The following is a 15064-nucleotide window of genomic DNA, read 5'->3' as shown; positions in this document are numbered from 1 at the left end:
AAAATTACAAAGTGAACAAAAATATCAGTCTCTCAGCTATACCATAAGAAACCTATGTGAAAGGAATGGCTTGAAGGGTCTTTTTATAGACAAGGCAGATTTTGAAGTACTGAGTCTGTGACATTAGCACCCAGCAGCCTGCACAAGTTCTTTGCACAGGTCCCAGGAGGGAGATTCACAAATGCAAAATGATGTTGAAGAGTGATTTGAAAAAAATCTTCAAAACCAGTCAGATGTGGAGAGTTGCAATTACCAGACCTCTTTTCTACCTTTGCAAATTTCTATATAAACTTGAATATATATGTGTATATATATATATATATATAATATATAATATAATATATATTATATATAATATATAATATATATAATATATATAATATATAATAATATATAATATATATATTATATATAATATATATAATATATAATATAATATATAATATATATAATATATATATAACATATAATATATAATATATATAATATATATATTATATATATATATATATATTAGCTGTCATATCTGTAACTGAACCTTTTCTTGTTTTGGTAGTCTGGATTATAATGCAGGACTGTGCATGAATGTGAAGAATAGACATTGTGTTTTCCATGGAGAGCAAGCTTGGAGTTTGCTGGGGCATGATCTGTTCTATCACTTTCCTGTCAATTGTAAATGTCTGGAGAACTGTGTATGTCTAAAGACTACAGTGGTGATATTTTCCTTGTACCTCCTTGTAGTTGGCAGCGACCATTGGCTCATGGATTCTGAAGGAAGAGACCTGCTGTATTAGTATGTAATAGCACTTAAAGGTTTTTCTTCCATGGATCTATTTATGCATTTTTGAACCCACATGTAGACAGCGTTTCATGAGCATGACTGTAAATTATCAGTCATATACTTCAGTTAAATTAGAGAAATAATTTAAAATAATATCTCACACTGCATCAATCTCCTGGTACAGTCTTCATCATGACATTGGTGTCTCTTGGCTTAAAAAGATATTTTTAATCCTTCATTTGGTGCTGTGATTTTTCATCTTTGGTCATTTGGGTGACAGAAAGGCATTTTAGTGGAGGGCTTTTCAAGAATTACAGAATTTATACAAGATAGGAAGACATCTCTTCTGTTGCTTTGTGTCATCCTGCTGTTCTTGTTGCAGTTTGCAATAGTTATTTTGGCAGGAAGCTGCTGTCTTCCTGCTTTAAATATTAAACTTCCTTCTTCCTTGACTTGTGTTTTTACATTTTGATTTGCTGTCCATGGATGTGAATGCTATTGTTCTTGTTGATCTCAGCATGAATTCATATCACTGCTTAAGAAGACCGGTTCCTGTGCTAGCCGAGAGCTTCCATGGAGTGTTAAGCAATGCCATTCTCATTGCTGCTGTAAATGTGTATGGAAGGACTTGGGAGTGGAAGCACCAAAAGTTCATCTGTTCTCCTATAACATTATAATCTTTTCATAAGAATGAGAAGGGAGATGAATAGGAGGAAGAGAGAAGAGTACTTGAAAGAGATTAGCGTGGAAATGCCAACATAATCTGTCATATTTAGCATAATTCTGGAGCTTCTTTGTGGCCACCAAATATGTTTGTTTCCTTATGTTGTCTATTATGGGGTAGTAAACTGGAGCAGAGGTCTTAAGGTGGTGTTGGTGTAGGAGGAGAAGGAAAACTCTGGGCAGTGAATTGTAGGCATGGAACTTTTGGGGGTATTGTAGTTTGGGGGTGGGGGTGGAGAAGAGATGTGTAGACAAGGGAGTGAATGAAGGGATCAGGAGGCCAGTTGAGAAGGGAGAGCATCTGGTACTGAACCCAACAGAACTCCAGGAGCCCACCTGTAGGATGTAGCAAGCTGTACTTCACTCCAAAAATGAGGTAGAAGTGGAAGTCATGGGAGAAGACAGGATGCTGATGTAGCTTGTACAGGAGCCATGTGTTTGGGGCTGCAGGTTGGGGAGCAAGCTGTAATTTCAGTGTTTTGAGTATGCCAGAGAGAGGTCAAAGATATAAATCAGAACATGAAGGCCTGAACATCCCCATTTGTGCTTATGTTCACCAGTCTACACATAATGATGATATAATTATCAGCTATTTGCCTTCAGGGAAGGCTTTTACAGTTCTGTTCATCTAAGCAGCCGTTACTTCATTCAGTCACTCCAACTGCAGTAGCAAGTTATCTTCTCTGTAATATACGTGTATAGCAGTAACTACAGTTACTGTCGCTGCTCCATACAAAGAGAGGTCTAGAGTGGGTATTTGTATATAGTGGGTATGCGTCCAGTGTATTAAAAGAAGAAAAAGAAAAAAGGTCTTCACATAGTTAATATTTAACCTCCTTATCAACACACTCCAGTGTTTGTAGACTTGACAGCATGGCTTTCCAAAGCCTGCTGAGTCTCACAAGGCACTGAGCCTTCCCTGGGTGTCCGTGTGAGTGGGAGGGTGGGGGGAGTCATGTATTTCTGAGTAATGAGCTGAAGATGGCAGCATTGGGTGTGCTATTCTCATTTTCTTAGCTAAGTAGAGCTCTCTTAAATTGTAGAAATTATAGTTTTTGCATATGGCAAATTTATCAAAAAAAAATCATCTTTTCATTTGAAGGGCTCTTCTTAATACTGTAGCTTAATACCACAGGTTAGTAGTGGGCAGTCGTGTTTTATCATCAGGTCATTTTGTACGCACGCTATTTAGGTTAGATATGTTGAGAGTGCATGTCTTATCAACATTGAAGTAAGTATTGACTCATAAATATGGCTCCCTTTTATAGTAATATTAATAGTTTTGCAACATCAGTTAAAAAAAAAAGATAAAAAGATATCTCATTATGCTCTGTTTAGCTATTAAGGGAAAAATGAAATTGATGTCTCCCTCTGTCATGTGAACACCTTACCCCTGGACAGCAGAGATTGCTCTCTCCTGTGCTAGTTTTATATCCCCTTGCTTTCTGCCTCTTCCTTCCCCATTAGTGCCCATCTTCAGAAAAGTGGAGAGCATTTCTCCACCCTCCCTTCACTGGCCTTGCAGATTGCTGAGAGGGCGTTCTCAGCAGGACATTCATTTGGTCCTCTTCAGGACCACTTACGGGGACAAAGTTAGGGCCACCATGGTGGATCTATAAGAGAAAAACAGCAGACTCCCTCTTCCTAGCTGTTGTCTGTTTTGAGAATGAAAATGACTGTGATCACGGTGTTTTATGAGGAGCCCAGTACAGCTGCATGTCTATCAGGATGTTCTTGTTCATAGTGTAAAAATCATTACCACGTTGGTTCTTTTAAGATTGTTGAAGGGATAATTCAAAGATGCTAGTGGGGTTTAAGCATAAAGCTGAGCATTTCATTGCTGACATTGTTGTCATGTACAGAACCAGAACTGTAACCCTCTAAAGGTTTTTCTAGTGAAATATTTAGGCAAAGAAGCTAAATTTGCTCTCTCCTTGTGGCAGGTGTCTCAGCCTCACTCAAGTCCTACAGTGATGCCTGTGTCATTCTGTGCATCTGGTTGTTTGTTCCCGAGATGTCTCTTTTGGAAAGCAGTTGCCTTGGCCTTCCTCTAAGTGATGACATCAGCTAATTGCTAATGAACAATTATGTGCCAGCTTGGCTTACCAAGTCAATAGCAAAGTCAGAGGTGGAACTTTGATTTCTTGTTTGACAATGTTGTGCTTTCACCTCTTGTGGATATCTGTGATTTGACTGCTGTGGTGGAACCTGACTAAAGACATCTTAAGTGTCTGCAGCCTTTCCTTCTTCCCAGTCTAGCAGGTTTAGATCAGATGCAGGGCTCATGTTTTTTTTATTCTTTTTTAATCATGCATTTCTATGTAGTGCTGGGTGAATCAGTGGCACTACAGGAACTTTTATGAGAGGCAGAGAAATGAATCATTTCTCAATTTCTAACCATTTGTTGCTGAACTTAAAAGAGCTGTTAATTACTGCTCTTTTACGTTAGCGATGGAGATTCAGTCTAAAAAAGTGGGGTTTGTAAGAAAAGTGGGAAATGGTAAATAAATAAATAAAATAATCTGTTTAGGGTCTATTTTGAAGATATTCAGAAAAGTTTAAGATTTAGTACCAAATAGCGTGTTGAAGTTTATCCTAAAAAAAAACCCCACAAGTAAGCTTCACCCACAGTACCTGCTACATAGTTAAATGAAACTGTAGTCTAAATTGAAATTTCATACAAAACATGTAAGGCTCTTAGTTTCAGCAGAGTTGTATTTCTGTGCACAAATACTGAAATTGTCGAATAAATGCACACGCACACACAAATAAATGTGTGTGCATGTATGCAGTGTTTTTGTAGAAGCTGATTTCTAACTTCCCCAAACCTTCATATGTAGAAATAGTTACTAACTTAATCTCATCTGCTTGATCTAACATCAAAAAGCCATCTTGATGTGTCATAATAAAAGCAACTAAAACTCATTACCAAAGGAGCAGATGTGATTGTCCTTTGTATTTAGCAGATACTGGACTATCTGTACTCTTTACTGTCTCTCTAACATTTCACATTGTTAGGTGAACACAGCAAAGCTAGATACATTACTGTTATGCTGATTTAGCCAACTTCCTTCACAATTTCTCATCAGCTCTGCTATGTTACCTGCCTTCTAGTTATGTTGGTTGAATATAGACCTAGAAAATAATTGTAACGGATGAGCCAAGTGAACTCACTAGTAATTTTCTTTGTCATTCAAGATGCCAAATGGCATATTGGTCCTTCATTTTATGACAGAGTAAAATCTAGTGAGGACTAAGACATTGGCTCAAGAAAGCTCTTAAGCACTTTTGTATGTTTATTCTAACTCAAGACAGCACTTAAATATGTGCCAAATTTGAGTGTTCTGAACTAGATCTCAAAAATCTTCAGAGGTTCGTAGGTAGGGAGACCATGTGCCTTATAGGATTTTCTTCTAAAGCACCTTATTTATTTCACAAATCTCTGTAGATTTCTGTTTGTGTCTTTGATACCTAAATGGTCTTGCTTGTCTGTTCCTAACTGGCTCTCCCTGTCAAGTGCCTCGTTGCTCAGAAGAAAACAAAATACCACGTTTTTGGGCAAAGCTCCCTTACTGCAGAACAAGATGTTTAAAATACTTGGTGGTAATAACATACTCTACCAGAATCTATGTTAAGTCATGAAATTCTGAAGAAGTGGGGCAATGAGGTGACTATAGTGCCAATTGTTTTGGCTGAAATGCTTTTTTTGCATCTACATTGCATATATCTGTATTTCTATATATTTTACAGTGCTATTTTTTTACGATTGAATTTGGCCTTTGCAAACAAGAAGGACAGCTACGTGCTTATGGGGCGGGACTTCTGTCTTCTATTGGAGAACTAAAGGTATGTTGGTTGACATGTCCTTTAACGAAAATCAAGTTTCTTTTAATAATAATAAAATAATAGTTGGATGTAAATATTTTGACTTGCAAATAACAGTTAAAGTTCTCAAGATAAAAAGCTTTCTTTTAAAATGTGTTATTGACCTGAATCCTTTTTACAAGTATCAGCTGGCATGTGAAGCATGAAATGGATTTGTAAGGACTGAATTACCACAAACTACAACATTTATTTCTGTTTGAAATTTAAAAAATAACTAGCCCATAAGACACTTGCATTTCCTGTAAATGGAGGCTCAGAGTTCAGGGTGTTCTGGGCTTTGAAAGCTTTGCTTAGAAGAGGTGAATATGTTTTTAGTAGGTGAAAGAAACGTGTTTTGAAATCAGACACAATTCTGTTGCAAGTAATCCAAAATACTTTGATGGATTTGTTATTGATATTAAAACAACAGCATTTATTAAGGTACTGATTCAGTAGATTAGTTGTATTTAGGATTAAGGTATGCATAAAAACTCATGCTAGACTTGAGGTACGTGTGTATGTCACAATATATAGGGAACTATTCTTACAAAGTCAAAAGTGTTTACCTTTGCATGGTGTGAGTAGTTGTAGTGGATCATTTATTGCCTCTTTTCATGCATAGTAAACACAATGAACAAGCAAAAGGTATTTTGTCACAAGTATAGTGTTTTGAGATGTAATACATCTCTCTTGGCAAGATGGAAGGGAAGGGGATGGAGACGGGAAGGAGAGGGAAGAATACCATGTTTCCTCTGGGACCCAGATGAGCTCATTGCTTTTCCTTTAAAAAGTTGGTTTCAGAAACCATATACAGAATAGTGCTTACAAACTGTTTTGCAATATATCTGTTGTTTATGTGCATTTAAGCATCTTCCCACCTCTGTTGGCCAGCTTTCAGTGAAGTACCTGGCAATTCAATAGAATTGTTTCAGTCTCTTTTTGCTGTTTTACCTGTAACTGAGAATATTAATAATGAAGCTCAGTAGTCAAATTGCTATTCTTTTATTAGCAAGCTTGCAGAAAGGGATTAAAAGAAATGCATAGAAAAAAAGGTCAAAGAAAATAACTTTTTTTTAATTTGATTTCATTACATTTTTTCTCAGTTCAGTGCATACTTTAGCCACAGAAGCATTCAGCATCAGCATGGAAATGTTGTATCCCCACAGTGCAAAGATGGTTAAGCAGATGAATACGTACCACTTGTTTTCCCCTGGCCCAACAACATCCAGAGCTGAGACTCAAACTCGGTGCAGGATTCTGCAGAGAATCAGGCCCTTTATTTAAACTAACAGTTGCAGCCATTAAGTGATGACCCTGAAAATACCTATCACATCATTTACAAAATCTATAGCATAAAAACAAGGAAATAGATAGTCAAGAACATCATAAATCTTACACCGTCAATGTTATAAACAAACACATTATTCTTGTCAAGTGTGCACATTCTGTTACCATACAGCAATCTTAACTGAACTGTGATCCCGATTCTGTGTTCATCACTCAGCAATAATCTCAGAGTATAAATGCAAAGAATAATTCTTTTGAAAAGCAACAGTAAAAATTAAATAATGTGTACATTAATAGACTGTACTGATTGGCTTCAAACGTAAGGCCATATATCATAATAATTTTGCCATAAATCAATGATACTATACACTTTTATATTACACTGTGTATTTATTTCATAGATCTTAAGCCAGAAGCGACTATATCAAATCATCTGATTTGACCTCTTGTGTATCGTAAGCTATTAAATTTCACCCATATCTTGAATGTATTGATCACAGAGACTTAATTTAGACTAAAACATTTCAGTTATTGAGAGACTAAGCACTTGTGCACTGCAGGTACAGAACAGCACTATACCAAGAATACCCATAGTATCCAAAAAGAAACGGATAAGGTGAAAAATGTCCAGACAATCTTTGTGGGACTGTGCTCTAGGGTAGAAAAGAACATAAGGGGGAAAACAAAATGAAAAAAAAAAAAAAAAGCACTATATTTTCTGCTAATCTGACCAGGGGAGAAGCTCTTTCTAGACCAGAAACCTGGCATTGACAGTGCTTCTTTTCAACAAGATATGTCAGCCAGGTGCTCAGGAAAGAGAAACCCTGGGTACCTCAAGGCACTGTTGCACAGCGTTGCATCAAGCCATTGCTGCTCTCTGACCTTTCATGGGAAAGCAACCTCCCTTACCTCTGACTTTATCTCCAAGCACCCACTAAAAGGAAAAGTTTCCTTCTTGATCTGAAGGTACCTGAAAGGTAATGCTGATGTATGTACTGTATGTACTATTACAAAGGTATGTAATACATGTAATGCTAATGACTGTAGTTGAGATCCTGATGATACCAATATCCTGATTGTAACTGAAATGCTAATGGATGGCAGCAATTGCTCTGAAAACTATGTGAACAATGCTAGCTATTCCTGTGGTGCATGGGGATGAATCCACACCAGATTGCATGGCCATGAAGCCTGACTATGTGTGCAGCCCCCATGCTTCCCACAGAAGTCAGAGGGAAGAAGTCATTTTAGAAATAACTGCTGCCATTCTTAAGACAACAGCAGCTGTTGTCCCCACAGTCCTCTCCATGAAGGTAAAATATTTATTTTTTCTTGTCATTGGGAAGGTAGGTCTTGTTTCACTGTTGAATTTTGCTATCTAGACTTTACGGATATCTGATATAAATACTAATTTGATACTAATATTTATATTTTAGAAATAATATCTAGAAATTTCTAGAAATAACTGAGTCACAGTATTTGCAGGGTGGAAGATGCCAGCAGGATTTGGGCGTTTCAGATGAGTGAAGGGCTTGTTCAGTCATCCCTGCTTCTATATTACACTGTTCCACTCTGCAAATCTGGTCAACAGCTTTAGCAAAGGAGAACTAAAAGCTAGAGAAATGTGGGCACCATCCTATCAATATAGGATTTCCTGCATTTTTTTCCCCCCACTCAGTATTTAGACTTCAAATTTCGGATATTGAAAAATGCAACTCCTCATGTGCATGCTGTGGAAACATCAAGCAGAAAATTTGAAAAGCACAACAAAATAAGGAGAAAGAGAAGATTAAAAATGAAGCCTGGGGGGGAAGAATAATACAGTAAGTGGTTATAAATGTTCTGCCTAATATAGTCAGGTTAACTCTAGCTAACGCCATTATACAGTATATATTTAGGACTTAGAGATAAGGCAGAAATAATGTACATTTCAATTATTAAAACTATTTCTAAAAGGCAGTGCAAATGTCTTTGGAAATGTTAATCCATTTAGTTTGTATGATGCTCTCTTGAACCCTTTGATTAAGGAAGTCTTCCTATTAACTTCAGTTGGCTGTAGATCTTCATATATCCCTGTTATACGCTTCTATATTTAACAGAGAGGTGGACTCCAAGTCTTTCTGTATAGATTTTTTTAAAGTCAAGTAACAATATCCAGTCATGTTTTATTTTAATGACAGTTTTGTGTTAAGAGGAGGCAGTATCAGCCGTTATAACAAAAAAGTCTCAAATACTTTGGTTTTGTTTTTTGAAGAATATGAAGATGATGGAGAAAATAATTCCTGGATCCCAGATGCTCATTATAGTGCTCTTTTTAAATCGAGACTCTTCCTGTTTTCTAAACAGTATATAAAACTTACACTGATAACATAAAAAATAAAATCCTTTTAAAGTCAGGTCACAAATCTGGGAGTGTCCTATGTTGAAAAGCATAAGCAGAATAACGTTTAAGACCAGGTTTTCTGAGTCTGTATTCTCTAACAGAACAGCAAGGTGATAAAACCAGTGCTGGCACGCAGGCAGCTTCTCACCAGTGTTCTTATTCTGCCCTGCTGTCATCCTCAGACAGTGCAGTATTTATAACTCGTCTCAACTTTACCCCTTGCTAGCTGGAGTTATTTTTTTTCTTCTTTTCTGGTGAAACCAAAAATTTTAAAGTTATATTATTACATTAATTTTTTTATATGCAAAGGAGAAATTACAGACAAAACTGATCTTTCATGTGTCAGTGATGTTTGTCATTTAGGAAATGATTGATGGTTGCTCCATGTAAATGCCTGGTGCTGTCTGAGATGCCATAATATATCTGACCAGCTCTGCAGCTGGCATTTCAGAAACGTATAGGTCTTTAGGTCCTGTGCTATAGCTTCCATCCCTGTACAGATACTTGAGACCTGTGGTTCGGTGTCTGAATTGCTTTCTTAGTCTTTGATCTAGTTGGACTGGAGGTATTTCTGTAGTGTTATGCTTATTCCCAATAGGAAGAAGTAGTTGCTGAATTCTTGAGATGTCCCATAGTCTAACATTGCTGCTTTTCGTGGGAATCAGTGACGATCCACTTGGAAGTTTCACTCCAAACTTCTGTTGCTTAAACTGAAAGAGAATCACCAACAACTTCATTAGCATATAACTTGTGTGAGTGGGCTGTTAGAGACAGTTGTTATGTTCTTTTTGACTGAAAGCTGTTTTCCATATTATCAATATCCTTGACTTCTCATGAAGGTGGATGAATTAAGAGATTTCTGATGGAGAAATCCATATTACATCCTTAGGCATTTGATTTCACTGAAGAACTGTATGTCCAACCAAAGCATAAGGGAATGGCATTCATTAGAAAAATACAGGTCTGAGGTCTTAAAAGCTTTTGGACTCACCAGGTGAAATTTTTTTGTTGTTGAGATTCTGTACTTCACAATGTTGAGAGTGCCAAGGAGCAACATTTTAGAGCACCGTAATGTTCCTGAAAAAAAGCCTCTATCTCAGCTTTGAGTCAGTGTCCCGACCATCCTAGTTTGTGCTAAGCAGTTTATGGTCTGTATAAAGGTCTTTCTGCAGCCTGTGTTCCGTCGCTGAATGGCGTTGCTGGTGTCAGCACACCAAGTCAGTTGTAGACTTTACAAACACCAGGCTGCAGAGTTTCAAAACACTACCCAGAACAGCAGGATCCTTCCCATTGCTCTGGTCATAATGACAATGCCTAATTGATCCAGGAGCCAAAAGGCCATATCCTGGAAGGGAAATACGTATCTCAGGTGGGAATTCAGCAGAATTTAGGTACTTCATTCCAAAACTGCAATCCTAACAATAATAATTGATAAGGTGTCAGCTAACTTGGAAGGCATGTCAGAATTTTGTACCATCTCTTTCCAGGCTGCATGTTTCCTGATGTCTGCACATCAAATTACTTTGGAAGCAGCAGCTCTGTTCATGCACAAGCTACATTGGGATCCACAAAGTAGGAGACGTTTCATGTGGATAATCTGGGAAGAAGAACCAGAAATGCCCTCTCAGAGGACATCTACTGTGATAAAGAATTAACTTTTGCTTCTCTTTAAACTATCTCCTTTCATGTAACGAGGGCTCAGTGATTCGAGTAGTTGTTTGTGATTTTGCAGAATCCCTTCTCACTGTATTTCTGTCCAAGGAGCAGACCTGTACCAGCAGAGGCCATTTGCGAGGGGAAGAGGAGAAAGAACTCTGTCACTCTTTCTGTTCAAGCTGTCACAGTACAGGAAAGAATCCATGTGCCAGAAGTGGTCACCAGAAGTGATTCAGTTCCTAAGAAAGCATGGCCAGTAGCACCCTCTTGATTTCCTGCACAGGGCTTCACTAATTCCCCTCAGAGTTTTCAAACTTTGTCCTTTAGACATTTGAAGCATCAGGTCCCATCTGAAAGTACAGAGACACATTAAGAGGAGATGCTGTTATCCGTGGTTAACCCAGGGAGCTTTTTATAATGCCAGTCAAGACAAAACAATTCAGTGGAAGGAGGTAAATGCCTGCATTTACAGGTACTAGATCACAATGTGGCTGTGCAAGGAGATAGTGTCAGGGTGAGGCTGTTTCTGCAATCGATTTAGTAGAGGGTGCTGGTTGACATAGACCATTTTTGATTTCTGTTTTCAAACCTGTTTCACTGATGGCTGTCTAGAAACAGCAAACTTTGTGAGAAGATGATACATGTACTAAAGAAAGTTAGTTTCCTGACATTTTAAGCTACCATGCATTAATTTTTCATGTATTTATTTTTGGAGAGAGAGAGGGTGGGAGGAAGAGGTTCTTGTTCCAGTTTTATGTCCTGTTATTTGGCAACAGCAGGTTGAGAACTAACTAGTGTGATATTTTCAGAGCCTTTCACATGGATTTAGAAATGAGCATAAGCAAGAAGAATTCAGGTAAACAGTGGTGAATACCTCAAGGCTAATACTTTACTCTGCTGTAAAGTATGTCCATGCAGAAATAAAAATAAAGAAATAAGAGACACCTTCATATCTCAGGGATTTTCTCTCTCCATGTCATTTCTCAGTGCTTTTCATGCACATCTTCCCTGTGGATAGATATTAGTGGCCTAACAGAAGTTGACCTATATATGCTTTCCTTCCTCACCTTGTACTTTAGTACAGAGAGCACTGAGAATGAAAATGTGTGTGCTCGAAGAGTTAAACTAGATCCAAAAGCTAACATGAGCATCCAAGGGGGAGGTAGAAATAAATTTTATTGTTAAAATGTCTCAGTACCAGGTCTTCAGTTTTTGAAACCTCTGTGTCATTTCTAGTGGCTTTTGCCAGACATGTAAAAATGAAGGCTAATCTGAAATCTCTTCTCTGGGCAGCAATATTTCATGCCTCATCTGCTTAGCGTCTGCTTTGTACCTCTGCATGCCTTTTTTTTTTTTTTTTTCTTTTTTTAGTTCCTTTTTTCTTGCAGTATTAAAACCAATGTTCATTACTCAGGTGTATGTAGTGGGAGGGCAATGCATTTCATCAGCACACAATACATGGGCACTAAATAATGGGTTTTCATTTATATAGTTTCACTCAAACTCACTGTCAGGAAAATAGTACATGAATTTGGCCTGAAAATGTAATGCAGGATATGTGAATGATTTGGTCAGGCTTAATTCACCTACCGGGATGATGATCAATTCTGCAGTTAAGTGACATTTGGGGACATACGTATTTGTAATTGTAGATAATTTGTCAGGAATGGTTATTTTATGACTATCTCATTTCCATCTAAAGGTGTGTATGCTTATATGGCAGATGGATTTCTAATCTGCTCTTTGCTATTTTATTAAGTATTTGTGAGGAAAAATGACTCTTAAAAATAGTTTTTTATGAGTAACAGATGATTTGTTCTATTCACACTGAAAGACCACTGTACATAAGACAAGAGAGGCTACAAACTAACAGAAAACATATAGCACAGTGAAGCTGTATATATGAACTGTTGTACAGATACAAAGCAGTATCAAGATATGGTTTAACAGATCCTGTGTTTTATTGTGCAGCATGCTCTCTCTGACAAGGCCAAGGTGAAAACATTCGATCCAAAGACAACCTGTTTGCAAGAATGCCTTATCACCACATTTCAGGAAGCTTACTTTGTTTCAGAAAGTTTTGAAGAAGCCAAAGAAAAGATGAGGTAAATTATTTCCCTTGACTCTAAAATCTAATTTTCTTTTCTTTAGTGGTAGAAAAAAAAAGGTGTTAATTTTCTTTTTTTCTTTCAGGGACTTTGCTAAATCAATCAACCGTCCCTTCTCTGTGTATTTCAATCCATACACGCAAAGCATTGAGATTCTGAAGGATACCAGGAGTATAGAAAATGTTGTCCAGGACCTACGCAGCGATCTAAACACTGTATGTGATGCATTAAGCAAAATGAACAGATACTTAGGGATTTGATATGTGTGGCACTGTGATTTGCTGTCAGCTGTTTTTTCTGTAGCCGGTCTAGTAACATCACATGATATGGCTAACTTTTCAAACCCATCAATTTTCCCTTTTCAGCTTGGCCTGTGGCTTGCAACATTGTGTAGCTCTGTCTAATTGTAATGTGCAGACAAACCAAGGCAATGCTAATTTGTAAACTCAACATGGAGTGTGGCAGAATATAACCAGCAATTCCTCAACACAATGTCATGTACAAGTACACCAGTAAAAGCTTGCCTGGCAATAGTTTTGTTTCCTTAAGATGATTCCCTTTGATGTATAAGAAATGGTGTTGCTGATTTCATTAAGCCTGAGTTTATTTCTTCACAATCCCTTTCCTCCCCTAAGAATCTAGAAAAAAAGTATTCGCAACATTTTCCATTTTCTTTGTAAGACAATCTGTATTTCTTTATATAGTGGTGAAGACAGTGTTTTGCCCATATATTTGTAACAGCACTGTGTGTCTCTTGTGACTGAACAATACAATTTATATACCAATGCAGAGATCAGGAAGGCTATGTAATAGTACTAAAAGGTCTGTAGAGGTTACAGATTATGAGAATTTACAACTGACAAATGTTCAATGTGGCTGAGTAATTGCAAAACAATAAAAGCAAACAAACAAACCAACCTCTGACAATTCATGCAGAAAGGTAGTGGTAGTTCATACATGTATTACCTGTAACAATCCTGAGCATACTTCCACTGCAGGGGTTATCTGGAAACAAGAGTGGAAGTGCCTGTGTTAATTCCAGGTTGTTAGATGTGAATATAAAGCCCTTCTACATCATTGTGTGCCTTCTGCATTCCCTTTGAGCATAGTCCTCTATTGCATTTCATGCATAATTTGCCTTTCCTCATTATCCCACATTCAACCTTGACATGGGCATGCATGACTGAGTCTACATCGTATCAGTACATATAAAAAGGTGAATATGGAAGTTGTTATTTAATTATAGTCAAGATGATTATCAGGTAGTAGATCACTTGTGGGGTGATTAAATCATAGAGACACCCAAGCTGCCTAGCTTGTACCAGATGGATGCAGGTAATGCCTGAGTTAATAAACCCTAAGTTAGCAAGCTCTGACAGAAGTACAAGCTCTGTCTGGGGAGCACAGCATAGAAATATTTGAGCCAGCTCTTATCTGGAAGCAATAATTATGCATGTCTTTCCTTTATCTGAGTTATTCTATTCTCCTATTAGCCAAGATAATGGAGAGTTGACTAAGCTGTATGGACCCTTCCTAATGGAAACCACATGGCTTATGCAGATCATGTCAGTGTGGGTGAAAATGTCATGGCTTGTCTACATATATGGAAAATAGATATCCATTGAAGCTGCTCTCCCAGCTGAACGAGTCATGCAGATACTCTTAAGAGTTGCTAGCAATTTCAGCATAAAGAGAGCACCACTTGATAGTATCAGCACATCCTTAAATAAGAGGCAATCTATAAGGATAATTTTCATAGGGAAATCTGCTACCTCCTCAAAGATAACTATGAGATAACAGAAAATGCTTTTTTTTCTCTGGATGGTCCCTGCTGCATTCTAATTCTGCTGTTAATAGGGTGTGGAAAAATCTAGTTTTAGATTTAACTGTGACTGCCACTGTTACAAATGAAGAGCTGTTGAATTATCCCATGGGGATCAGCATGCTGGTGGAGTTTTTTAACTTCCTGACATTAGTGCTGACTCCATTAACAAGTACTTATCACAGAGGAGTCATCGGCAACCTTGGCCTAGAAGTTTCTTCCTCTTTCTTTGCACAAAATCTGATGAACCCTTTGTAGCCCTTTCTGGAGAAAACGGACTGAACTGATATTTGCTTTAGCTGGTCTGAAAAATCATTGCACAAGGAATAGTACAACTCAATTAATTGAAGACCTGGCAAAGTATTGTTGCTTGCTTAAGTAAAACAAAACCACAAGGAGTAACAAAGATACAAAGCTTGCAAAGTTATTGAGATTTTCCT

The 15064-nt window shown here is 37.5% G+C and overlaps 1 protein-coding gene across 1 annotated transcript in view; it reads left to right on the top strand.

The window, feature by feature from the left end:
- TPH2 (tryptophan hydroxylase 2) overlaps positions 1-13062 on the top strand; it is a gene marked incomplete at both ends in the record, with an annotated part of 50703 nt that extends 37641 nt beyond the window's left edge. Inside the window, 3 exons of the mRNA XM_084291547.1 lie at positions 5255-5350; positions 12666-12799; positions 12888-13062. Of these exons, the coding sequence (XP_084147673.1) occupies positions 5255-5350; positions 12666-12799; positions 12888-13062 (405 nt within the window). The remainder of the gene's footprint in view (positions 1-5254; positions 5351-12665; positions 12800-12887) is intronic.
- Positions 13063-15064: the final 2002 nt, after the last annotated feature.

This window comes from Netta rufina (genome assembly GCF_964035555.1).
Source record: "Netta rufina genome assembly, chromosome: 1".
NCBI lineage: Eukaryota > Metazoa > Chordata > Aves > Anseriformes > Anatidae > Netta > Netta rufina.
Note: the sequence above shows the minus strand (reverse complement) of the source record. Positions and strands in the feature narration are given on the sequence as shown.